The sequence below is a fragment of the Acanthopagrus latus genome, chromosome 9 (genome assembly GCF_904848185.1).
Source record: "Acanthopagrus latus isolate v.2019 chromosome 9, fAcaLat1.1, whole genome shotgun sequence".
Lineage (NCBI taxonomy): Eukaryota > Metazoa > Chordata > Actinopteri > Spariformes > Sparidae > Acanthopagrus > Acanthopagrus latus.
The window spans coordinates 8,683,265-8,711,122 of NC_051047.1; the positions used below are offsets into that span (position 1 = coordinate 8,683,265).

At 40.9% G+C, this 27,858-nt stretch overlaps 1 protein-coding gene across 7 annotated transcripts in view; it reads left to right on the plus strand.

Annotated features, from left to right (window-relative positions):
- nalcn (sodium leak channel, non-selective) overlaps positions 1-16,344 on the plus strand; it is an 88,672-nt gene extending 72,328 nt beyond the window's left edge. For 4 of the 7 annotated variants that reach the window (XM_037109423.1, XM_037109424.1, XM_037109422.1 and 1 more), the window contains exons 22-47: positions 912-1,013; positions 1,111-1,180; positions 1,349-1,440; positions 2,363-2,485; positions 2,808-2,864; positions 3,385-3,505; positions 3,589-3,720; positions 4,128-4,295; positions 5,549-5,653; positions 5,953-6,059; positions 6,156-6,276; positions 6,373-6,471; positions 6,613-6,706; positions 8,665-8,771; positions 9,498-9,572; positions 9,682-9,801; positions 9,894-9,962; positions 10,075-10,223; positions 10,350-10,443; positions 11,681-11,813; positions 12,564-12,679; positions 13,338-13,495; positions 14,413-14,563; positions 14,665-14,814; positions 14,950-15,067; positions 15,565-15,707. In XM_037109423.1, coding sequence (XP_036965318.1) covers positions 912-1,013; positions 1,111-1,180; positions 1,349-1,440; positions 2,363-2,485; positions 2,808-2,864; positions 3,385-3,505; positions 3,589-3,720; positions 4,128-4,295; positions 5,549-5,653; positions 5,953-6,059; positions 6,156-6,276; positions 6,373-6,471; positions 6,613-6,706; positions 8,665-8,771; positions 9,498-9,572; positions 9,682-9,801; positions 9,894-9,962; positions 10,075-10,223; positions 10,350-10,443; positions 11,681-11,813; positions 12,564-12,679; positions 13,338-13,495; positions 14,413-14,563; positions 14,665-14,814; positions 14,950-15,067; positions 15,565-15,707 — 2,974 coding nt within the window. Of the gene's footprint in view, positions 1-911; positions 1,014-1,110; positions 1,181-1,348; positions 1,441-2,362; positions 2,486-2,807; positions 2,865-3,384; positions 3,506-3,588; positions 3,721-4,127; positions 4,296-5,548; positions 5,654-5,952; positions 6,060-6,155; positions 6,277-6,372; positions 6,472-6,612; positions 6,707-8,664; positions 8,772-9,497; positions 9,573-9,681; positions 9,802-9,893; positions 9,963-10,074; positions 10,224-10,349; positions 10,444-11,680; positions 11,814-12,563; positions 12,680-13,337; positions 13,496-14,412; positions 14,564-14,664; positions 14,815-14,949; positions 15,068-15,564 lie in introns of all 7 variants that reach the window. The other 3 variants (XM_037109421.1, XM_037109426.1, XM_037109427.1) reach the window with 1 other exon arrangement.
- Positions 16,345-27,858: the final 11,514 nt, after the last annotated feature.

Below are 27,858 nucleotides of genomic sequence, written 5' to 3' on the forward strand. Positions count from 1 at the left end.
AAAGAAATCTAGCCTAATTCTAACCCATATGCAACTTTAAGCAGCTCTCAACATTTGACTGTTTTTAATCAGGAGATCATAAGATTTTGGATTGACACTGTCCTTGCTAGATGTGTGTTGTATGCTTCATCCACAGTCATGAAATGCATGCCAGTCTTTGTGTGGGTGAAAGCAATAATGTATGTGCATATTTGATGTAACTCTGCTGTAACAGCACTCTGGTATTGTTACAGCTTCTCCCTGTCACGCACACGAGCAAAGACACACACACAGAGACCCTCTTCAGACTCATTTACTGTCGCGTAGAAGTAAATGGATAATTTGCTGTTCAGCATGGCAGAGCTGGCACTAAGTGTAGATTAGCTCTCCGGCACCGTGTCCAATCTGGCTCGCTCCCCCCTCCCTCATTCAGTCAGTCTGAAAGATAGACAGCATATCAGTAGTCATAACACGTTCTGTCTGGTCTGCCATCGTCCACACAAACACACAATTAGGCTCACAGTCACACCAACATCGGCAAACATACACACAGCATACGCAGGCACTCATGCGTGCTTACCGCCAATAAACAAGCAATCGCTCCGAGTCTTGGTAAATGATTAAAGTACACACACACTGCCGGTGCCCACAGTGTCATTAGCTCTGTTCTGGTACATGACTCTGCTGTTAGCCAAAACACACAGGGATGCCCAGAATTACGCTCACACTAACACTAACTAGACTAATGGAATGTTTGGAACCTGTTTCATAATGAACGGGAGCGCCACTTTCAAGAACCAGGAATGAAGAAGGCCATGTATGTTTTGTTGACCAGATAAAGCTGGTGACCTCTCACACAAGCATTTTTCTAATCCTCTTTACATTGACTATGAGCAGAAAAAAAACAATATTTTTGTGTTTGTGTTCCCCAGGGCTTGTACCAGACAGCGTATGCTAAGTGGATCCTTTGAAGGCCAGCCAGCCAAAGAACGCTCCATACTCAGTGTCCAGCATCACATACGGCAAGAACGCAGGTCTGAAAGCACACACACGTACACATACAGATATCATGTAATATCCTACACACATGCACAGTGCTATGTGATTTCTGTCTTATCATTGTATCTGCAGATCTCTGAGACATGGCTCCACTAGTCAGAGGATCAGCCGAGGGAAGTCTCTGGAGACGCTCACTCAGGATGTGAGTGTGCGCACACACACACATGCACAGACAAACACACACATCTTCTGATTTCTGTTATGAGCTTGAATGTTCCCAGAATCACTGATTTCAGACAAGGTTCTAGCTGGTGTGTTCTAGCAGTTTTCCTTAAACGTCTTCTCATATCTTGATTTCCTCTTTCCCCAGCATTCCAGTACAGTGCGTTATCGTAATGCACAGAGAGAGGACAGTGAGATTAAAATGATCCAGGAGAAGAAAGAACAAGCAGAAATGAAAAGGTATTCACACACACGTTCATTGTATGTCAACCTGTAAAGTTAAGGTTAGGTTTGGTGAGGTTAAAGTTAAGGATACTTTATCGTCTCATGTAGGAGTGGCTTGTTTTGGAGTAAACGACTCACTCTATACTAATATGGGATAGCATATTCTACAACCCGTAATGTACTGTAACTCTGCAGGCTAACCATAACAGGAATGTCACATGCAATTTGCCCTTAATTGCTCTTAATTTATTTTTTATGTTTGATTATAAAACATAAAATAAAGTTAGTACAAGCATGCCTATACAGTAGCCTACAAATTCATACAACACACATTTTTTCCAAGTCATCTGCAATGAAGAGGTTGAGTTATTGGAGGTACATCAAAGTAAACAGCAAGTGAGGGTACGTTACCTGACACGTCGCAGTCTCTTTCTTTTGGCTGCTAACGATCTGGCAGCAAATTTAACCCAAACATACAGTTTTAGCATCTGCCTCTATTAAAACAAGAAAACATGGGCTCCTATAGCCTACAGTACATCATGTTTTAAGCTGCCCTTGCTGCTCTGGCCATCTTGCTAGCTGAGTTACACCTGCACACTCACACACAGAACCTCACTGACATATCTGAAGGTGGCTGTGCACAGCCTGCCAAGGTGTAGGAGAGAAACAGAAATGGTGCAAATGCATCAGGGATTTTCTCTTTTGTGGCAACAAAAGGAACAGGGAATGATGGTGAAGTTCTCACAGTCACAGATAACCTATTCCAATACAAAACTAAACAACGTATTACTAGAATTTCAAAACGAATACATTACATTACTTATTTCAGCAAAAAAGGTAATCTGAGTACTGTACTGTGTAACACACTGCCACTAGTATCATCATAACTCTATCATGATTGCTTTTTTCCTACCTCTGTGCTTGTTTGGCCATGCAGAAAAGTCCAGGAGGAGGAACTGAGAGAAAATCATCCCTACTTTGATAAGCCGCTTTTCATCGTGGGGCGGGAGCACCGCTTCAGGAACTTTTGCAGGATGATTGTTCGGGCTCGCTTCAATGCGTAAGATCAGTCAATCTGTGTATGGTCTAAAGATGTTTCTCTCAGTAGCCTCTCGTAGCTCTGAATGGTCTTAAATTGGATGTCAGCATTCAACCATTGTGCCATGATATCAATAGACTCCTCAGATAGCATTCATATTCACCCACCTGTCTTTGATTTCTTTGTACAAATTTCGTACCTGTATTTACAGTGTTTTATCTGCAGCATTTTAGCACAATTGAATGCCTTTGTGTGAGTTTGACTCACAAGACAGTTTTATTTTTGCTTTTCTCTTCTGTCAAAATGTTGACAATTTATTTTCTTTGTATGAATTCATTTCTAGATCTAAAACTGACCCCATAACAGGAGTGGTGAAAAACACCAAATACCACCAGCTGTAGTAAGTGTGATGAATTATTGATTCCTTCGCTCTCTATTGATCTGTTCGCTCTACAACAGTGGAATACTTATTAATTATGTAGCTTAATTGCCTGCCTGTTGTGCTTCCCCCAAAAACTGTGATAAGGAATGGAAATTGTGGAGTGAAGAAGAGCTGTGAAATAGATTTCACCCATTATGCAACCTAATTGTAATTCAGCCGAGCATGGAGTCTGATTATTAAAGTGAGAGGCAGTCCTTTGTATCAGATACTGTTGGTGCCAGGGGATTTTTACTGACTACCTGCTGTAGAATAGATTGGGCTGCTAACACACGCATACACACACACACACAGATTTATTCACTCACTTTCTTATACCTGTCCTCGCATATCCTGTCTCTGTCTTGTCTTCCCCTTCTCTTTCTCTTGAATCATCTCTGAATATTTGCTGGTTTGCAAGCCAAATAACTTCCCTGACCTACTTAAGCTGAATATATTTGTGCTCAAAAAACTATGACCATGTTAATTTGTCTCCCTGCAGCGATCTTCTGGGCCTTGTCACGTATTTGGACTGGGTTATGATTGTAGTAACCATCTGCTCCTGCATCTCCATGATGTTTGAATCACCCTTCACCAGGGTCATGCACGTCCCCACGCTGCAGGTATTAAAAGCAGATGAATCAATGGCTAAATGGACAAGCCAGCACATGTGTGATTGCTGTTTCACCCATGCCTTCTGTTTCAGATTGGGGAGTATGTGTTCGTGATTTTTATGAGCATCGAGCTCAACCTGAAGATCATGGCCGACGGTCTGTTCTTCACCCCTACAGCTGTCATCAGAGACTTTGGAGGAGTCATGGACATCTTCATCTATCTTGTGAGCAATCTCAAGGCTGCTAAACATAACAAAAGGATTAAAATGGAGGAATCTTACTTAAAAAAGTGCTTGAGGATAGACCAATCACATGTCATTTGTCTTATTTAAATAATAGCCAATTTCTGTTAATAACTCTCAGTTTAGTGACCTGACTGTCATCATTTCACATTTTATTACTTCTGAAACAACTTCTTATGTGCATCTAATTTGCATGAATATTCTGCGAAAAGCTGATTAAGTCTTTGTTCAGTGATGTTGCTGTACAACATGACCGTCACAGGTAAAATAAAGGATATTGACAGTTACAAGGTTGTTATACAAATAATGAGATTGCAACTTTATGATCTTTTGAGTACTTTCCCTTCCCACTAACTGCTCATCGCCATAATGCTATGTGTCTACTGTAGGTGAGCCTGATCTTCCTGTGCTGGCTGCCTCCTGACGTCCCTCCTGAGTCTGGGGCTCAGCTGCTGATGATGCTGCGCTGCCTGCGTCCGCTCAGGATCTTCAAGCTGGTACCCCAGATGAGGAAGGTGGTACGGGAGGTTCTCAAAGGATTCAAGGAGATTTTCTTGGTTAGTGGTTGGACGTGTACAATTAACCTGGCATCACCTTTCATTTTCGAGTCTCAAGGGTCGTTATGAATGGGCGCAGGCCAATATGGCTCCAGATGCACCTGGATAGACCTCCAACTCCTACAAATCAGAGTAGCAAAACCATAGCTAATGTGACAGCAGAACATGCAGTTGAATGGAATCTTGTTAGCTCCCACAGAAACTAGCTTGCTATTAATAATGTAGCTTCCGTCTATGGTTACCACAGAAGCAATGGACCAAAAGTTGCCAGTTAACACAGTGTCTTGCTAAAATGAAACACAAGCAGTGCAGTAGTGTCCTCGCCTTACATGAGTGAAGATTCAGCAACTAGTGGACTGCTAAGATTAAATAAGTTAAAGTTTTCTTTTACCTCTAGCTTTCTTCATACATCGGAAATGTACTACTCATGCTCAAATGACATGCCTCACAGAACATCATCTTAAACCACAGAATGTGTATAAAGTCAATGTCTGAAACCTATATCAGATAAATGGTCGTGATTGGCCTGAATCTGTCAAAAAAGAGAGTGGCCGGATACATCTGCCAGATCAGATCAAATATGAGCTCACAGATTCGTCTGGTTCCCAAATGAGTAGAATTTTAGAAGAACCATTTTCCAAATCCCCACCACCAAATTATTCAGTACATTTGCTCAGTCCCAGAAACAGAAAATGGGCATCGTACTTAAAACTGCAATTTGTGTTAATCCCTGTAAAAGTGTATAACATAGCTCGCTCTTCTCTCACTGTTTATCTTACTTTTGGCCGCTTGATTGGGAGAAAATGTATGAAATAATTAGAAGACTAAGTGAAAAAATAAAGCATTACCTTTGTTTTCCTTATTACCCAATTAGTTTTTTTTCCTTATGTATCACTTCAGTTCATTATCACATTAAATTGAATTTACTTACCATGATAGGACTGGCATACAAAAGCTTTTAGCTGTTTGAAAAACTATGACATGCTTTAAAAAGCTTTCATGTGTGCTCTTGTTGTTATGGCAATCTTGCCCATTTCCAGGTTTTGTTTACCTTTTGCTGTGCATTCCTGAGGATTTTATTATGTTATCAGTACCTCACAATACTAACTGATTCTCTCTGAGTCCAACTTGGATTTTCCCATCTGAGGTCTCTACATCCACAGCTGTCTGACATCCTTAGCTTGCTCTCTAGTCTCACAGGCTTGAATTATGTTGAACTGCCTGCCTTAAACTCCTGATTGATTTTCCTGCAGGTTTCCATTCTACTCCTCACACTAATGTTGGTCTTCGCAAGCTTCGGGGTTCAACTGTTTGCCGGAAAGCTCGCCAAGTGCAACGACCCTCACATCCTTAAACGGGTACAGCAAGAAACAATCTCCTCACTAAACCTACCCCCCTACCATTCCTTGCTCACTACAGAGAAGCACAAGTAGCAAAAGTTTCCCCTGTCAAATTAATAATCCAATGGTTCCTTTTAACAGCTATCTTAAGAGTCATTATAATATTTTTTTCTTATTTCTATATCATTTTTAGTGCTCAAATTGGTTTTCCAAGATGAGTTCTAGTTTTCCCCAGTAATTTTATCTATTATACTGTTTTACCTTATGTTCAAATGGTTGTCCTAATGCTGTGTTGTAAACTGTGATGTTGGCTACAGGAGGAGTGTCATGGTATATTCCGAATAAATGTCAGCGTTTCCAAAAACCTCAACCTGAAACTGAGGCCTGGAGAGAAGAAACCTGGTTTCTGGGTACCAAGAGTCTGGTACAGCTGCTCATTTTTTTTTCTATTCCAGCTTGATTTAAGATTGTTTTGTTCACTACAGCCAGAGATTGATGTACCCATTCTGTGCTTCTCCAGGGCCAACCCTCGTAATTTCAACTTTGACAATGTGGGAAATGCCATGTTGGCTCTGTTTGAGGTGCTGTCGCTCAAAGGCTGGGTGGAGGTCCGAGATGTCATTATTCACCGCGTTGGACCGGTACTGAACCCAACCTCACCTTACCATTCTTTTCTTTTTCACCACTGACTCCTACATTACCACAACACAACAGTTTAAATATTTCTGTCTCTGCAGATCCACGGTATCTACATCCATGTCTTTGTGTTTCTGGGCTGTATGATCGGACTCACTCTGTTTGTTGGTGTTGTCATTGCAAACTTCAACGAGAACAAGGTAACAGCCACACTCACAGATACAACCTCCAGCTTTTTAAGATGATTTTTCAGGGTGTTTTCTATCTGTGTGTACCCTATATGGTGGTAAAGCCATTAGATCACCTCCAGCATTGAAGCATGTCATGTCTCCTATTGTCAGGGCACTGCTCTCCTGACAGTGGACCAGAGGAGGTGGGAGGATCTGAAGAGTCGACTGAAAATAGCCCAACCTCTCCACCTGCCACCCCGCCCAGGTGCTCACACAAAAAATATTCTTGTTGTGACCAATGACTACTCAGTATTTATAACTAGATTGTAGTGTTGGCATGATACTGGAATTTCTTCAAACACACACTCTCTTTTTCTCATCTATCTCATCAGCTCACCTTCAGGATAAGCAAAAGCGCAACTGGTATATGTGTATTGATGCTGCTGAAAATTATTTTTGAAACGGTTTAAATATCCAGAATCAATATGTATTGAAAAAATTGACACTTTTGACACTACTTTTACATCCTATTTTTCAAATCAGCCTTCCTTTTGATCTCAACTACAATACACATCTGTGAAGTTTCGTGACTGCATCTGGCACAATTGTAATGCTATTGTGTTGACAAAACCTGTCCACAGACAGACAGACGTGAACAACTGGCAAAGTACTCAATATTGCTCCTCTCTCCAGGGCCAAATTTTGCTATGATGACACACATTTGCAAACACGCTGTTGTGGCTGATGATAGACCACAAACAAATTCACCAAATCCTTTGGTGATGGCGTATCAAGCACAGCATTATGAAAGTCATTCCCTGATCGATCATGCAGTGTGTGTCTCCGCATTGTTAAGTGGCATCTGCATGATTAATCCATGTTTGATAGTCCTTGTTTTTCTTTGAGGATTGGTGACTGAAAGGGTTGCATCATAACACTCAAATGATGACTGGCAGCATTTATAAAAGGAGAACAGATAATGCAAATGGCTCGGACACTGAATCACGCATGTCACAGCCTTATAAAGCAAATTTGTTTGACAAAACGATTATATTGCTACACCAGATTTATCCACACCAAATTTACTTGCATGGACAAGCAGTATCTGGATCAGTGTTGAGTTTAATTTTAAACACAAACAAACTGTTGATCACATCTCAACATGGGGATACTGTGCATTTACTGTTCTTCCTGTGATTAGGGTCGTGAGAATAGTTGAAATGCCTCTGAGGCATTGTGGGAAATTGCCTGTTAGTACACTTGCGGCTGAGAACCAGCAGGAAATCAATGGCATCAGTTTTAGTCAGCAGTGCCGCTGACACCAGCAGTCTCAAACCTGACTTTGATCCCCATCCAGAGGACCTCAGCTCTGGCGCCACTCACTCACCACTGGCAGATCATTACAGCACTGAGCTGGCCTTGACTCACACGCTCCCTCTCAAAGCACTTGCAAAAATCGTCCCTGTGGTCAGCCATCATATGTAATCACAGATCCCACCATTGAATTTACTGTTTTTTAACTTGTATTTCATCTTCATTTAACTGAGTTACTTGAAGTGGAAGTAAGGGACGATCGTAATAATGGTTCTCAACAAGGAGAATTTGTTGTGACAAGGATAAAATATTACAGCTTTCTTTGAACCCAAAGATAGAATGCCGACAAATGAAACAAGCATGGACATAAAATGCATGTGCGTGTAAATGGGGATTTAACAATTGTGTAGTCAGAATGGCTAATGGATTTTATTATTTTATATTTTATCATTAGGTAGAGTTAGTGGGCTTCAGCAATGGCCAATAACATCATTCCTTTTTAAATAAAGAATAAATCAGTTTATGTGTTAGGACATACTGAAAGACAGTTTTAAAGGCAGTGATGTAACAGTTACCTCCCTATGCAGTATGCAGAATGAATAAAACTGCAAAGCACATTCTCAGTGGTGGCGCTTTTTTAAACTTCCCTTGACAGTCTAGAGACAAGTCTGCCTGTTCAACCTGCATCAGAGTTATCACACTGAGAAGAACACCCAGGCAGTCCATGAGCGCCATCTGCAGGACAGTAGGGGGTACCACAGATTTCACAGATTTGAGCACCAGCAGCTGACACTGTTCAAGCATTTCAAACATTTCAGATTAAATACCTAACCTGATCAGAAAGCCACTCTTACTATATTGAAATGTTGGAATAAACAATAAATCTCTGGATATCTCTCTGCATGGCAGAAAACGGGGGTTTCCGGGCTAAGATGTACGACATCACTCAACATCCTTTCTTCAAACGGGGCATTGCCGTGCTGGTGTTGGCACAGTCAGTGCTGCTGTCAGTCAAGGTAAAGCCTCATACTAATATTGCATCATGCAGTCACAGTGACACACTTCCGAAGCCCTTGTCTATAATGCATTATAGCACATAATTTGTTTAAATGCACCTATAGCACTGAATCACCATAATCATAAACCATAATTAATTAATGTTCCCGATGCTTTATAGCCATCAATCTGTTCAAAACATAATCATAATGCACCATAGTGCCATAAATATTCAGAATGCATTGTGTTTTAAAATCCTCAGATTTGAAATACATTGAAATCACTAATAACACATTATGATCCTTATTGTTATTGCTTATAAGTGATCATACTTTGCTTCAAGTAAAGTGAAAAGAAAGAAGATAAAGTCAATGAAAAACAGCACCCAAATGCTGTAAAACTGTCTTTTTAACAAGCACTGATGTAATATATGCTATTATTATTTTTATAACAAATTGTAGATATTCATGGGTGCTTAAAAAGATAATACAGGGCTATAGGTGCATTTTTAACGGATTATAGTTATGTTCATAATGCCTTATAATGCATTACAGACACATGCTTCATATAAGTTTTACACTCAGTTCATTTGTGCAGGCTTCCTGTTAATTTTGTTTACATTTTCTGTGAATAACATATTTGAGTTTAGTTCTTTTGTATTGTAAGTGTTTTATATTAAATCCTGCTAAATAAATAAAACATGAACTGTCATATTGACGCTTATGTGTGAATCTGCTCTTCTTCAGTGGGACGTAGACGATCAAGTGACATTTCCTCTTGCCACCATGTCAGTAGTCTTCACCTTTATATTTGTACTGGAGGTGAGCCTGTTCTGCTGTCTTCATATGTGTCAGTTTCAAGGTTTAACTTTGATTGCCTCCTCTGGGTGTAGACCTCTGTCTGATGCTGCTTAGTGGTGTTGTTACCCAGGTGACCATGAAGCTGATAGCCATGTCTCCAGCGGGTTACTGGCAGAGCAGGCGGAATCGCTATGACCTGCTGGTCACATCGCTGGGTGTCATCTGGATAGTCCTGCACTTTTCCTTACTGGTAAGACAAATCACTGTCACATTTAAAGGAACTTTTTGATATTTCTAATTAAGTCAGTATACACTAATAACTCATCATTATACCCCCTCCAGAATGCATATACCTACATGATGGGCACCTGTGTGATTGTCTTCAGATTCTTTACGATATGTGGGAAGCATGTAAGTATATTATTGTGCAAGAACATTCTCATTTTAGTGTGATTTTCCTAAAAAGTTTGTGTTTTGTTGCAGCAAAATATGCCTCTGATCTGTCTGTGCGTTATGATTAAAGGTTACACTGAAGATGCTGCTGCTGACTGTGGTAGTCAGCATGTACAAGAGCTTCTTCATCATTGTGGGCATGTTCCTCCTTCTCCTATGCTATGCATTTGCTGGTGTTGTTCTTTTTGGAACTGTCAAATATGGAGAGAATATCAACCGGTAAGGATTCAGCTTCCTGTTAATTGACCACACAGTGTATTTTTATAATGAATAGTTGTTCCTACTGATGACCACTGTACAGTAGAAATTATCCTTATAGAGTTGTCCTATTTTGTCTGATTGCAGGCATGCCAACTTCTCCACCGCGGGCAAGGCTATCACTGTTCTCTTCCGTATCGTCACAGGGGAAGATTGGAATAAAATCATGCATGACTGTATGGTAAGATGGGCTACAGGTCAAACACACATCCCTACAAACAAAAGAACAGGCCAACTACTTGTGCTCTAGATTACATCCCCCTCTTTGTGTTGAAAGGGTCGCCTCACATTAATTTTCAGCCGCTACCTACAACTCAATGAAGGCAATTAAATAGATTTTTGTTTGTGGAGCCCAGATCCAAATTTACTTTAACATCAGTTATACAGACAGCCGGACTAGAACTGCTCTCTAGCAATAGAAAACTGCTAACATGGCTTCATGTATGGTTTCACTGTGTACAAAAGCGATTCCAAAACATTTTGGAAGCTGTATGAAACATAACTATAAGTCATTTCTGAATCCTTTTTGACATGCATTCATGTATTTCTGTAAACATATGCTTATATTATTGCTTATAATTCAGAATTTGATGCCAGCTATATGTGTCAACATGTTGGGAAAGAACCACAAAGACTGAGAACGTGTCACAGAACATTTCACAGACAAACAGGTTAATAGGTAACAAGTGATAGTATCATGGTCATGTTTATTTATTGAATGAGTGTCAAGAATGATTTGCAAGAGATCAGCTCCAATTTGTCATCCACACATCACAGATATATCTGGTGATGCAGCTTTCCAACATGGAAGTCCGATCTACAAACAGTCACACTATTAAGACACAGAGCAGGAAGTTTATTTCAGCTACACCTTTATTTTCACAGAGGTACTCAGCTACTCTGATGCACTTTCATCTCTCTGGATTTGACAGCACTGTTGTGTGTCGTGCTGCAAGTGACACAAAAGACACTTTGAAATATGATATGAGTGGGCAGAGCATCAAGCCTGAGATGCATTTGTAGAAATCACATTTAAATTGCATTTCAAACCACTTCCATATGTGCTTTGGATCCAGTTTCAAATCCCAGTTCTAGTGTTCATCTCGTCATTCACAAGCTGGGATGGGGTGAGTTCACCACTTTGTGAAGCACATGCTTGCATAAAGAGGATTATTACATGGGCTCTGGAACGCTTAGTTTAACTTTTGTCATTAAACACAGTTCATTTGACAATGAATGCATTCTGTTTTTACGTACGGTTTTTATTTACATTCGTCCCAACTTTTTTGGTTGAAAACAAAATGACTTTTTTTTTTTTTTTTTTTTAGTAGGCTGTTGAGCCAGTTTCTACAGTAATATAAGGATTTTCATTTTGATGGCCCATACATCAAAACACGTGTTTGTTTTTTTGTCCCCAGGTGCAGGCCCCATTCTGTACTCCAGACAAACATCGATATTGGGAGACCGACTGTGGCAACTACGCTGGGGCACTTATCTACTTCTGTTCTTTCTATGTAATCATAGCCTACATCATGCTCAACCTACTAGTAGGTGAGTGGTATAGGTCTATTTGTATTAATGGAATTGTGGGGACCAAACCTTCTTCACACAGGAACATTATGGGAACTTATTTTCAGTTTCAGGCTGAAAACAAGTTCACACAAGGTACCCATTTACATTTTAGGCACAATATTTAATTAAAGTAAGAGTCATTTTATGGATAACAAACTTTCCTTTGGCAACAGCAAGGGCTTTATTTTATTTCTGCCGCAGGTTATGCAAGACTCTAGCGCTCATAAAGCACACTTATGTGTAGTTTTGTCATCTCTCCAAAGGGAAAACAAAGAATTTCTCCAGAGACAAATTTAGGTTTCAAAAAAGGAAAGGAGTTGAAGAGTTAAAGGAGTCTTAGACAGGGACCAGACCATATCTTGTAGAATCATTGGATTCTGCAGTGTGTATTCTCTGTTTTTGTGGACTATATGTGTATTATTCACGTCCATAGGGGTTGTAATATTTTCTGGAAAGACACTGACAGTGAGGCATAAAACACAGATTGTTACTATGATGTAAGAATCACCACTCACTACCTCCAAATAACACAAAATCCCTCATATAAAAGAGCAGGCAGAATGGCAGGAGCAAGTAGAGGAAGCTTGAATGTTGTCTAAAATAAAAGTGAACAACAGAATCAAGTGAAAAAGTGAAGTCAAAGGGATTGCATCTTAAAACAAACTGTGGATACTGCAATTATGGGATATTTGGATTTGAAAGTATTAATATCTCTTGCTATTACTGCAGCCATCATTGTGGAGAACTTCTCCCTGTTCTACTCCACTGAGGAGGACCAGCTGCTGAGCTATAATGACCTGAGGCACTTCCAAATCATCTGGAACATGGTGGATGACAAACGGGAGGTGAGAAAATTAGCGATAGGAGAGGTGTGTGGACACAGTGGAGGGGAGAGGAAGACGATCATATGGCTGTGAGCCATGGATAATATAGAGAGGAGAAAAGCAGGATGAGAGCTAATGAGATGTGCTGAGGGGAATGAAGTTATGGCATTGAGTAATAGGAATTAGAGTAAAATAGAGTGGGTGCTGGATTAAAAATGTAGACCTCCTTCCTGTTTTTTTTTCTGTGATGCCCTGGTGTACTGTAACCTTCTCTTTTGAAATTATTTGTGCAGTCATGTGCAATTCTAATATACACAAGCAGAGGCCCTTACCTTCCTGTATTCTGACCCTAACCACCCCAAAAAATCCAAAAAGGGGTTTTAACACACTGCCTGAAAAGAAAATGTGTTAATATTAGGTTTAAGGAAGACTCTTTAAGTGAATTTTATTTGTATGTCGCACCATAAATCCTAAGTTGAGTCTGCTATATGAGGTTTCAGCCAAAAATGCTTGAAAAAAAGAAGACATCATGCAACAGAGTAAAAAATCATATTAAATTAAATGAATTGTTTAGCATGCAGTAAATCTTAAATGTTTGAGATTCTGGCCAGAGCTTAGTCATAGACTTGAGTCAGCTCCTCTTTAATAACCCTTTGACTTTTGCAACTGTTTCCCCCAGGGCGTTATCCCCACGTCCAGGGTGAAGTTCCTGCTCCGTCTGCTCCGAGGCAGGCTGGAGGTGGACCTGGACAAAGACAAGCTGCTGTTTAAGCACATGTGCTACGAGATGGAGCGACTGCACAGTGGAGGCGACGTGACCTTCCATGATGTGCTCAGGTGACCACTGAATATCACATACACCTCATGTACATACAGTGTAGCAGTATTTGAGATAAAGGGCCAAAAATCTATCGGCGCCATTATGTGAACAATGGAGTTAGTGACAGTTGATCAAAATCCATCTGAATTTACAAGCCATTAATTAGCTCGATTTTGGGGGCTTTTTTTTTTTTTAATAATGTTGTGCTGCTTATGATAATGATAACTGTAGCTGACCTCTTTTATGTACGTTAATTGAAAACTAACAGTACGTTGGGCCTCAAATTACACGTTAAAATTTGACCTGAGCCATACTGCCAAACAGACTTTGGTGTTGATGGGGTCTCTAAAGTTTGTTTTGTTCTCTTTGACAATCACCAAGATAACTGATGTCGACTTGTGCAAAAATAGATACAAATTTGTCTTCTAAAGACAACAACTCTAAATCCTCTCGTATTTGAAGAATTTCATAGAACCTATACCGCTGGAGTTTAATAATTATGGTTATACAGAATGTTGTTGATATGGGTGACCCTTAACACAAAGTGACATCCATGCTGAGCTATATACCCCTCTTTACCATCTTTTATGCAAAAAGAATATAATAAACTGTCTTGTTATATCTCCACAAGGAACTATGTTAATGTAAATATACACCTGTTCATTCAATCCCATAATCTAAGGGGAGCTGCAACAGAAATGTTTGCTCTCTCTGTCCAAGAAATTTAGGCTGAATGTCTTCAATACCTTGATTCCCTGTGCCTGAAAACATATAACTTGGGGTTAGTGTCCAGTTAGATCCGGTTTGTTGGGTCCTGCTTCTGTTCGGCATTGTATTTTTTATTAAAAGCCTAAATAATCATTCATTTTAAGGATGCAGACACTAAATATGTCCCTCATTTGGCTGTGTGTGTGTATGTGTGTGTGTTATACAGCATGCTGTCATATCGCTCAGTGGACATTAGAAAGTCTCTCCAGCTGGAGGAGCTGTTGGCCAGGGAACAGTTGGAGTACACCATTGAAGAAGAGGTTGCCAAGCAGACAATACGCATGTGGCTGAAGAAGTGCCTCAAACGCATCCGGGCGGTTAGTCTCTCGACAGAAAACACACTGATTGTCAGATTATAACAGTCTCCACTCACTACAGTATCACACACTGACCACACTACATCCTTGTGTGCTTGCAGAAGCAGCAGCAGTCGTGTAGCATCATCCACAGCCTGAGAGAGAGCCAGCAGCAGGAGCTGAGCCGCTTCCTCAACCCCCCCAGTATAGAGACCACTGTGCCAAGTGAAGACCACAACACTAACAACCCAGACAACCCCTCGCAGCCTGAGGTAAAACTTTGCATCCATACCAACACCACATACACACTCACACGTGCTCACAGCTTGATATGCAGAAAGCACATCGTATAATCTGCAGGTGTGCACTTGCACTGGTGAAAAAAAGGATGTGTCCTCTTTGTTTAGATGAGTGGTCTCCAGCAGCTACTGAGCCCCACGTTGTCAGACAGAGGAGGCTACAGGCAGGACTCGTCAGACCTGGGGAGACCACAGAGGAAGCTGGGACAGTGGCGGCTGCCTGCAGGTGTGTAAGCCTCTCTATACTATCTATTGCAGGTGGCACAGTTCTGTAGAAGACATTCAGTTAAAGAGCATTTGAACTTCAGCAAGTCTTTTGTTGTGTCTCTGCCAAGGAAAACCGGGGCCTAATATTATAGAAAGTAATTCATTCATTCACAGTTAGTCAGTTAAAAGAACAAACATACTAACTTAAAACTCACAAAATTATTTTTGTTTAAGGGGGTCTGGGATAGAAATGTTCACCACCTCATATAACAAATGTGCCATTTTTCCACTGGAGGACAGAGATCCACTCTCAATGAGGATAACCAGAACACAATAAAAATACCAGGTGTAAATGCAAAGGCAAGATCAGATTGTTTATTATCCAGACAACGTATTCAGATATACATCCCATTTTAAAACCAGTCAGCGCCTTTACTGTGTGGAATTGTAAAAATGAAAGATAGAAATGCAAGAGTCAGACTGTGAATTCTCTGTTCTTTGCGTGTGTTGCGTCAGGTCGCACAAGCGTCAAGTCCATAGTGTGTAAGATGAACCCCGTCAACGACGAGGCGTCTTCAGGCTCCGAGGTGAAGAAGTGGTGGACCCGCCAGCTGACTGTGGAGAGCGACGAGAGCGGCGACGACCTCATCGACATTTAGCGAATGAGGCGCAGCGCATCCTGCCGTTTTTTACAGATGAGTTGGGAAGCTTGTTGGCTCACTCCCAGTCATTTAATATCCTCCTGGTCTCCCCAGATCAGTGGAAACAGTGCTTTTTATAATATTTTTCTTATCCAGGTTCAGAACTGTTCAGAAAGTACGGTAGGCTGTGCAGGCTTTCCATGAAATATTCATTGAGCATACAGTGACATTTTCCTACGTCTGGGATAGGTATTACTTACCCCCTGTGATTTCCACTCATTATGGTTGCTGAGTTTTTCTATGCAGGCACATACTGAAGCAGACTGTGAGAGGGAAGGACATTTTACATTCATAAAACAAACCACGAAGCTGCTGCTGTGTGTTTTCTACTGTTCTGCTGTTTCATGTCAGTTGTGTTGATGCAGCTTCAAAAATTCTTGATGTCCTTCCATGTCAATGCTTAGTCTTTGTTCTTATGTTGTATATCCATGTTTCAGATGATGTCTTTTCAGTATTGAATAGTACAAATAATCGTTTTTCATATAGTCACTTTATACTTAAACCAGGCCCCATGTTCTTGTTGCTGGAGCAAGGAAATTTGAGCAACTTCTAGATTTATGACTGTGAATGTAATTTAAAGTCAGATCTATCTTTTGTTTTTGTGTGGAGTTAAAAAAAAATGAAATATTTTGTAAATTATTATAAATCCTTAGCTTTATCAAGTATTTAATTATTCTAATAAAGGCCTGCATTGCTGAGGCATTTATGAGCAAAATGATTGTCACTTTTCATTTCCTTTACATTACTCAACATACTTTTTGTAGAGGAATGTAGTGTGGACTTTTTTCCAAAGTGACCACAAAACTGGCAGTGTTTCTCAAACTGGGAGGTGGGCCTCACTGCAGGAGTGGCATGGATGACCTGGGGGAAAGTATTGAGTGGAAGTAAGTTGAATTAATTTGATTTATGTGGTGAAAGTGTTTTGATAAGTTTGCTCCCCCAATCGTTATTTATGTCTCAGAAAAAATGGTGGGGTTGATCAAAGTTGTGGGATGCAGATGTGATCTCCAAGGGGACTTTATTATTCATGAGCTCATTCTCTACCAATGTGATAACATACATATAACATGTTAAAATATTAATCCTAATTAGTAAAATTTTGAATTGTTCAGATGAACTGTGGGATTTAATGTTCCTTTAGGGTCTGAATCTTTATTTCTGCACACAGATGCTGATGGAAAGTTGGATTGAGTTTCGTAGTCCACAAAACATTTTTGGAGCTTCACAGCAAAACGGTGTTGCAGCATTCTAGCACACAACTGAAGCAAGATGGGGACTTTTTTTGGACATTTTAAAACAAGTCCCCAGCTGCTTCAGTTGTTCAGGAGAACGCTGCAACACTGTTTTGATGTTAAGCTCCAGAAATGTTTGGTTGACATCGAACGTCACCCCACTTTTCATGAGGCAGACAATATTTTACGTTTGCGTAACAGAATACCTGGTCAGAAGAATTTATATCCCTAAGTATGTGCTTAAAACAGATTTTTCCATCTGGAATTTTGGCTTCACAATAAACCAAAATTCTCTGGCACTTTTCCAGCTCTCTATAATGTTTTAAATGCTGGTCATGATCTACAGTGAGAACCTTTAACACAAGTCCTGAGTCTTTCCCTTAGAAAGCCTGTTGCCCCCCTTTCATCATGACTTGTTTAACACAGCAATTCAATTCAATTTATGAGGAATTTAATTATCCCTCTATGAGTTAAAAAAAGATGTGGGATTAGACTAACGAAGGGGGTAATTGAGTGGACAGATGCTGTTTAATGATTCTCCTCACATACATCTGCTCAGATCAAACACTCCCCACCCCTTCTCTGGATAACACTGCCCTCTCCTGGATACATGCTGAGCTGCCCTGACAAGCTGTCAAGTGTCTTTTCTTTTTTCTTTCTTTTTTTTTTTTTTTTTAGGAATAATTTTCCTCCTCAACATACTTTCTCTGTTGAGTCATTGCTTATCCTGGTGCTGCCCGCCACTCTCTTCATCTCCCTGCGATGCCCGATGATGACAATGATGACAGTCCTGTCATCTGCCATGTGCAGCTCGCTGCGGATCTAGATGAGCTCAGTTTCCGACCAGCCATCCAGGTCAGCGTGAGTCTGCTGTCCACAGAATGGAATGCATTTGATCCAGTGTGAGAACATCACACAACCGCACACAAAACACAAACACATAAACAGAGGTGTGTGTGCATTAGCCTCTAATTTTACTCTCTATGCTCCTTGATGGTGTATTTCCTTCTAGTTAATTCATCACACAATTGCTCCGGCTTGGATTTGAGCTAATTGACTAATGCACTCAACTGTCAGCTGCAGCTTAAGCGTTCTCCTTGTTAGACACAGAATTAGCCCATTAAAAGAGACAGGGTCTTCATTTGTCCATTCAAAAGCCCAGTAAGTTTCACAGTTGATGGAGTGTGTATGGGGCTGGCCGGATAATGAATGTGAGGGGAAGCAGAGAGAGTGTAGAGAATCAGCTGCCGGTGGGACGCCCACTTGCTCTATAGAAATCATGACTTACTCACACATTCCAGTCTCTCGATGACTGAGTGCTCCCCCCGACATATGGTCCTGTAGGGAAACAGTGTGACATCAGCCCTCTTGCCAATCAACTGTCTTTAATTTCTCTTTTTCTCGCTCTTTCTTCCCCTTGACCGTCGCCTCTTAAGCTCCACTTAGCTCCGAACTGGCTCATCAAAGGTCTTTTTCTCTTTTTTCTCATTTTCGCCCTGCGTGGTGGAACACTTTTTTGTCTTTTAATTGCCTCCGCATCACACTGGCTCTTACAGGGCCTGTTGTTTTTACCCTCACCATTGTAATTTGCCCATTTCTCCCTCGTGCATGTCCGCTGCTTATTTAGGGCCTAATTGAGGCACTTTGGTAATTGAGGAGGAAGTTCTGAAGAACAGAGGGAGTGGAAGAGTGTCTCTGAGTTGAGATTACCTGTAATTAAAGTACATGATGGCTTTGATGGTTTGGTCCCCTCCTGTTGAGATGTCGCCTCCAAACCCTCGTGGCAGCATTACATAGAATACAAAATGCCTCTTCTGCCTACTGCAGTATCAGCCCGCCGCACACCGATGAAAATAATGCAAGGGATGTCAGACGCTGGAAAGGAAATCGTACTCTACATGCCTGCTGCAGTTGTTGATGGCTCTCCTTGCAGCTAATTAAAAATCTGGTTCTGAAGGAGGAAATTTGGGGTAGTTGATATCATTTGGAGTACACTTGTCACCCTCCTCCAGAAAGTCTGAATTTGTACCTCTGAGATATCACACAGAGAGGATGTGACCAGTCTGATTATTAACCAGAAATGAGGTGTGACTGCTCTTGAATGTGTAAACGCCTGCTGTTTTTTAAAAAAAATCACAGAGATGTAGGTGGTTCGATTCCTCGTGATGACCCTTCGATCTGATTTGTTGTTCGCCAGCAAAATTCTGACACCTCTCCCGAAGAGCAGATATAAGGATATTCAACGTTTGGCAGTGAAAAAACTTGGAAGTCAGACGCAGGCACGATGCACTTAAACACGTTTTCCGTGGCTGGGCGTAAAACAAAAAACACAAAGACGCAGAGCAAAATCCGTCTTGGACTCCTTCGCTCATCACAAAAGTAGATATAGAGCAAAAGACCTGAGAGCAGACTAAAGAGAGGAGCGAGTGCAGACGCAATGTACTCAATCCATACAACCAGTGTTTTTAACCCTAACAGTAAGACTGATTAGAGTAAATATGAGGTGAAGCGGGGTGAAAGCATTCTCTCACTGAGCTCCTCATGGCTATTGTCCCTTCGAGACATTATTGAGTGAGGGACGTCTGCAGCCTTGAGCAATTAAGGAACGTGAACATGGGGTTAAAGCAGGGTGAGCCTCATAAGGAGGCCATTGTTCCTCAAGGCCAAAGTGACATCTATTTCAAAAGATGCACGAGATCGTCTGACATGTACATTTGTACAGTAGTGACTAGTCATTTACCTTTCTGGAACATGACTACATGATGAATGAAGGCCCCTTTACATGTTTTTCAAGAGACATTTCCACGTTGCGGGCTCCCCCGGTTTAGATCCGAGCTGTGAATCTTCCCCTCCACTCCGCACATTCTTAGCCTCATAAATAAGGTGGCGGCAGTGCAAATTAGCCGCCTGTATCTCATGTCAACATCCACCCCAGGTCCGGGCCTGATCCTGTCCCTGTGTTTTGAAACAGATGGCTACTACTACAATAAAAAAGTAGCAAATTATTTTAGCAGCAGGCGGCAAAAGCAATTAACAACTGGCATAATGTGTTGATTAAAATCCATTCCGGTCTCGATGAAGGGAGAAAAAACTCTCATTTTCCACTCAGTCAGCTGGCGTACATCCACCGCTCAAAGTACGCTGACCTTGACCCGGCCACAGCTGTCAGGATTCTTTGACCTTATTCGCTGAACACCGGCATGACGACTATGGAGTTAAAAGCCCCAGTCGTTGTGATGGGGCTTTTGCTGCCATTAGAGCAGCTTAATTTGATAGATATGTTTTATGATAACCATTATTAATATATGATGAATTTATGTTTAATTAAACTTAAGTTATAGTTAATTCATTGTTAACAACCAATGCTTTATTAACTATTTATTAACCCTCACGAAGTATTATAAACAGCCACTGCAACTTTATAATAAACAGTTGTTTAATAATTTGTTTATAAAGCCATCAACTAATGTTTAATTACCTGAAAGTTTACCATTTATTCATGATGGTTTTGATAAAGTGTTACATTTATAGTTCCTAGGTTCAAGAAACGAAACGTGTGCTTTTTCCTTGAATGTAAACACATTTTGTTCTGTGATGAACAGGTAAACTACCTTGCAAGATGCAGTGTCAGCGCTGAGCTAAAACTGCCTCAGACCAAACTCAAATCAACTTCTTGTGTCTCAGCGTCCCATGAAATTTTAAAGCTGTACTTCCACCGATCTTCCCTGTGCTTCATTATCTCGGCAACTGATCTGGGACAGGCTGTTTTCTGCCTAATTAGAACCAAAATCCTCTATTTCTCCATATAAGTTCAATTTTAAAAGCCTGTTTCATGCCTGAAATGTGCCGCTCAGATTTCACTTCAGACTCTGACACCACCGCGGCTCCTTTGTAACCGCCCTGAATGCAGGAAGTCATTTTCAGGCCTTTACCTCATGTACCTCATCAGCAGCAGTCAATTGCCACCCCACTGAACACGGAGCACCAAGTGAGAGGCTGCACTTTGTCTTTGAGCCAGAAAATCTCATTTTCACTAAACACCTAATCAGTCCCATTCATCTGGCTATGGTTCCCTAGTTCCCCTGCTCTACACCTGGCTTTGGCGTCTTTAATTACTGGGAGACAGGCTTTGTCTGATGTGGTGCCAAGATTGGACTATGAGTGGCAAATTCGGAAGGAAATCATACAGGCCCGAACCAATTCAATTACCCACCAATCAAAGTAGAAAGGCCTGTAATTGCAGTGAAAGGGTAACAATGAGAGCCTCCGCTTCAGTCCAAGCATTTGAGGGTATTATTGGCAAGGAATAATGCCTGCCTGCAGGGGGTGCTATGCTCCAACTATTAAATTTCTCTGCAGTGGCAATCTTACAGATCACAGGGAAAGCATTTTTTAATGTGACTATAGCCCTCGGTGAGACATTACCTTATAATTTCATGTTTTTAACTCTGCTATTATGTCAAATTGTGCATGAATATGTGGTTTGCGAGCAAGGGAGCAGAAAATGGGTATGACATTATGAAGAAGCAAGGCATGAACGCCGCGATGTGAATTGGGAAATGCTATTGTAACGTACTAACAATAACAGAAGGCTTCATATCAGAGGATGGTGAGGTGCCTTAAAGAGAGGCCTGACTGCACCTGAGATCAGACCATTGTCTTGTTCTACATCATGTCAGGACATTTTTGGGAGATTTTTCTTATATATATACATATATATATATATATATATATATATATATATATATATATATATATATATATATATATATATATATATGTCTGACCTTCAAAGCAAACAAATAGAAAACAGCATCACATGCTACAGCAGGTCAGGCTCAAGATGAATGGCTCTCAGACATGCTCGCTGGAACACTGTGCAGTCATACAAAAGAGACAGGCTTCCTCCTCAGCATCCATACATCAGTTTTCTCTCCTCCTGAGATCAAAAACTGCCTTTAATTTCAGCCGGTTACTTCTCCCTCCTCTGGAAATTGTGAATGATTTTAATATATATATGTTTGTCGTCTGCCTCTCGTCCTCCCACTGTGTTCCAACCTAGTCATTTCCTGCCCTAGACCCAGAGATGTATACAGTCCCAGAGAGAGAGAAAGATGCACTGGCAGTGACAGAGGAAGAAGAAATGTAGAATCTGCTTCCGACTGACAGAAACCCCCACTGGCTGCAGAATGGGATAGTTTGGGACAACTCAGGTACGAGCTGACAACTTCAATTCTGCCTTCCCTTTGTCTCTCCCTCTTTACTCCTCTTTGTTGGGCTGCATTTGAAGATTGCCAATCACGGCATCAAAAGAGAATGCCATTGTCATATAGTTTGTTTTCCAAATGTAACCTTTTCCGATGCTCCGCAGTCATACCCCATTTTTCAGAGTCCCCCAAAAATTCAGACTTGTGCGCGGGGGTACGCGCTGCACGTATACACACACACACACACACACACACACACACACACACACACACACACGACTCATGTGAGGAGACTTGCACCAAAGCAAACAAACAAAAATCAAACAACATCAAACAGTATCAAAGTGAAAATCAGTGTCCTTCATGGATTGTGTGATGTTACAGATTATTTTCTGCCTGGCTCGGCACAGCTCTGATTTTTTTAAGACAGTGTAGATCTGATTTGAAAATAAGATTTTGATATTTGGCATGACAACTTCGCAGCAATTAATTTCACACCGGGGACAGGACTTGCCAGCAGCGCCTAAGTGCCTGCTCACAGGATTACTGGCATAAATCTGTATTATTTGTATTTGCTGTGCAATTTTATTGTGTAAATAGATTCCACATACATGTCCAAGAGGCGGTGAGGAAGGGAGGCGGTAAGTGCACCATCAAACAGTCTGCCGAGCTTGACCCTCTCATTGAGGATGAAGTTACAGTACAGAAACGGGCCTCTTGGCTCTCCACACAGTTCATTATTACTGATGTGGCCCTACAGGGAGTCCGTCTCTGTGGGCCAACGCACATGTGCACACACAAACACCAGAAGATACCAGAGTTGTGGGATTACCAGAATGTTTTGTAAGTTCGCTAACTCAGTACAGGCTGTATATAAATGACTAAGACAGCGGTTTAGGGGTAATAGAAGCCGAGGGATCCAGACTCACTGGAGCGCAGACACACAAGCTTTTGTTGTCTCTGGGTGGGAGAAGGAGAAGCATCCCCCAGCTCAGGCCGCCTTCATTCCTGTAACAAACTTCCAAAGGGTTTGTAAAGAGCAGCACTGTACAGGGCAGCCGTTTGCATTTGATTAACTCTGAGTAGCTTCCACCTCTGGGATTTTTTTTGGAACTTTGAATCAATGAAGAATAATTAATTAATGACCTCCACCAAGAGGTTGCGTTCTCACCACTGTCGAGTGTTGTTTGGTCGGTTGGTTTGTGAGCAGGATGGCACAAACAAAGTGTTTGGTTTTTTTTGTTTGTTTGTTTGTTTGTTTGTTTTTACCAATCTTGGATGGAGGATGGTCACTACACAAAGTAGACCTCATTAACTTTTGGTGTGGATCCTTTCCTTACTTTTTTTTATTTTTTTTTTTAAAAACATTGAAAGTTATTTTTTACTGTTTCCATCAATTTAGTGGGGAATAATTCATAGATGTTGATAAAACAGGCGTATTAATGTGGCTGGTATCCTGGGAAACTTAAATTATGGTTAAGCAGTTAACGGGTCATTTAAAAGTTAGAGTGAGACGGAGATTGCTGTGTTTGCTGTTTAGTTTACACTGAATGGATTTAAAAGAGACTGTTGGGCAATGGCAGAAGTATGCGCCCTTCTGGGTGCCATTCTATTTCATTATTAATCAGTGGAGTTTATGTGCGATACATCTTCGTAAGTGATTTCAGGTCAAATACATCTGTTTCTGGAAACTTCAGCAGCTAGTCTCTGGTTTTCTGGCCTGCAAAAGAAAAATTCAAAGATGTAGACAAGAATTCCGGTTGTGGAGGAAATGACACCTTCACATGACCGAGAAGAGGAACGAGAGCAGAACACAGACAGAAATGATCAGAGGATTATCTGCATATAGTAACAATTGAATTAAAAGTTTGAGTTCAATTTTTGTAGCTTGTGTTAAATTAGGCTTTTATGTTACAACAAACACCAGAGGGCATCATTAGTCACGACTAAACCTGAAGAAGGAAAGAGGAAATAAAGCTTTTTTTGTTTTGTTTTTTTCTTGGAGAATGACGTCAAATTAAATATACCTTACAATGACTCCCGCAGGTGTTCAGCCTGATTGTGTTTGTAGCCCGATCATCAGTGTCAGATCGGAGGGGCTAAAGTAAGTGGATGCTGAGAGTTCTACAATCTCTGGCTGCGGGTGGGTTTCGTCAGCAGCACATTTCATCCAATGGCTGGGGTGGCGACTGGTGACGCTTGTCTCGTGTAAGAATATAGAAACATGAGTCACGTCCCTGCTGGATCAAAAAGTTGAAAATGGTTGATTATTTTTGGATCTGTCTCTTATATCAGGCGTTCTGTACTTTAAGGGGCACACAAGAAAAACATTACTGACGTTTTCTGAGCTGTCGCAGGGAGAGTAATTACACAACGATTTCATTCATCACGAGTTTTTCCTCAGTTTGTGTATTTTGTCATTTTCCTCCAGTACGGCTGTGTCTCGCTCTTTGAATCAAACACAGGGACTAAAAAGATGTGGGGAAAGAGCTGTGTGTACTGAGATAGCTGAGGATTCACTCAGGCGAGTTTGGGGATATTTTAGGTCGTGAAAACAAATCCCAGCATCGGTGAAAAAGAAGATTCTAACGCACCATATGAACATTACCATCTGGAGAAAAGCCACTCAAGACAAATATCATGTTTTATGCGGACGGAAAGTGAGGTTGTCAGATAAAAACAAGGCAAAAGCAATAAAAAGTACTACCACTCAAAACTGTTCAGTAAATATTCAGTATCACGAACAAAAAAACACAACTATGATCAGTGTTTAATTATACACACACAAATCCACCAACTCATCTGTATCATATTACAAATTATATTTGATTTGAAATCTGGTTATAGAGGTGACAATTACCCTCTTTAAAGTTATTGCACATCATGAAAAGTATGAAACAGATGTTCCTGTACTCTAAGCACACCAAAAGCACACCAAAAGTTGTAACTTAATGTATTGAAATACATTAAGTTACAACTTTTGGTTTCACTAGAAAGCCCTCCCCCCCACAAACGTTTTTCTTTTCTTTTACTTCATCAGCTTCTCACTATGAGAGACACAAGCACATTTAATGAAAGGTGATGTATGTCCTTGCATACAAAAAATAATTTGGCTGCTTTTAATTTGAAGTGTAGTTGTTCCTTGCCTCTGTTTCCAGGGTGCCTTCTTGTCTGATCTTAAACTTTTATAGTTGCTTACTTATTCATGAATATTTCATGCTCTACAGAAATACTTACAAAACAATATTATAAATATGACCAAAGTTTTCCCACACTTTACCACAGACTACTTTTTGTGCAGTTTTATTTTTTTTTCCTGGGGAATAAAACATGAAAAAGTCCGGGGGGAGGTGGTGGTGAATACTTTTTATAGGCTGTGTGTATATGGCTGTTCTTTGTACTCATTGGAATGCCTCTGATGTATTCCCACTGCATCTCGTTGTTGTTGTTATCATTGATGACTTCAAATGCAGTTTCGAAATAAATATACGCTTAAAAACACGACCTACAGAAGAGGAATCAGAATGTCGACGCGCCCGCAAAATGAGCTCAAACTGCCTCACAGGCCAACGTTCTTACTTTTTAATCCGGGCCGGGTTCATCATGATCGCCATTTGAGGGTAACTGCATGTGTTGTAGGAGGCTCTTCATTGATATCATTGGCTGCAAGCTACTTCCTCTGTGCATCTGTGCTGCACATTCAGAGGGAAGTAATGATTAAAATCGATTTAGTTGATGTGCACTGAAGTCTGTGATCATCAGCGACCCATCTGGTGTAAATGATGATGGGAAAACTCTTTCTTCTGTCCTTTTCCATTGTCCGACAACAACAGGCAGCACCATACCTCCACAGCATGACCTCTCTCTGACTGTATCAGGGAAGGGCACGACATCTGCAGCATCTATCACTCTGCGTGGGCTACATTTACAACAGTAATGACACACGGAGCGGGTTGGGCTTTCTTTAGGTAACACTTAAGATTACGGCCCCTAATGTACAGCATAATTCTTCTGAATTCTAGGGAAAACATATAATTGGGATTATTTCATCAGATTACAAAAAAATTGTATATCAGGCCAAATTACATTTAAAAATAATCACATCTGCACGTCAGATAGACAGGATGTCTTAGGCCAGTGTAGTGGAGTTTACTTTGAGTATAAAGGACTGTGTTGAGTCAACGTGGAGGGTTCCACCAGGAGCAGTCCCTCCAGTACTGCCTCTCATCCCTGGATATCACCTTCACTTCAGCCTCAAACATCTGCTGTCATCTGCAGTGATTTGAACTTCGATCAATGATTACAGTATGTGCCACTGCTATTTTTGTAAGGGTCATTCTGTCTACAGTAACTGCATATGTTATTTCATTCAATTGAAAAATGTTAAATGAAAACTTGTGTTGTGGAACTGTGATTTTGAAGTAATCCAAAAGTATTCAGATGCATTTGTTCGTAAACCCATTGGATTCATTACAAAAAATGGGCATGTAATCTGCATTCAGGAACTGACTGCTTTTCAAAGTCTTGTCAACTCTTTTAGGTACAATGGAACACAATGCAAGCTTGGGAGTATGGAGAACTTCAGATGGATTCATGATGCACTTTTATTCAAAATAACAGGTACTTATTCTAACATTTCAGGGTAAAGTAGGATCTATTGTGTGATAAAGCTTTGAGTTTGGGATAAAATGGAGTAAATATTTCTGCAGTACTTTATACATCTGCTTTGCTTTACTTCAAAATCACTGCGTACCACTTATCCACACATACGGTCGTGTTAGTTGACACTGCCCGGACTGGGAGCTCAGAACACCAGGGGAGTTTTGTAGTGTCCCCTACAAAGTGGCTCGACACTAGGTCAGCATGCTAACCTCAACAGATACCTCTGCAACACAATGCAAAGACATCTCTGTTATTTTGTCACATTCTCCTGATAATTTTAGCTCATTTTGTGAAGGTTTGAAACAACAATGATCGCATAATCCACGTTTGAAACTCGATCAAACACCAGATTGTTGCTACTGCACTGCATAATTACAGAGTATGTACCTGTCATAGTGTAGTTTATTTGAAGGTTGCCAGGTTGTTCCCCCTTTTACTCCCCCGACTTTACATCCCCACATGTCTGCATCAGTACAAGCTGCAGTGTGCAGTTACACGCTCAAGAGCTGCAGATGACGAAATGACGAGTTTTCAGTTCACAGTTCACTTTGACTCTCACTACAAAACGCAACGCTGCATTAGGGGGAAGGAATGATTTACTTCACGCTGTGTAGAAGATGGGGAATGAACAGAATTAGTGTTACGCAGGTGTAAGGCCGACAAGGTTTCATGTAATGTGGCAGTTACATTTGCTCTTTCAAAGATCGCCGCCGCGTACAGTAACAGGCGACTGCAGGCTAAGCAACCTCTCGACTGTACGCTGAGCACTAATGACTCGTAAAGCCTCACTGCCACCTCAACTTGACAAATGGCAAATGTCAGCGGCATATTCTCCTGGTAGGCATAATTTTATTAAGTGCAAATATCACTGTGCTCCTTAGGAGACACTCAAAGGTTAGACCAACAGCTGTATCAGTTTCATGTGTATTAGCCGGGATTTTGCAGCGAGTCAGGCTCCCTTGAGTTGATGGACACAGCCAGTCAAGCATGAGGAGGGATGCTCTAACT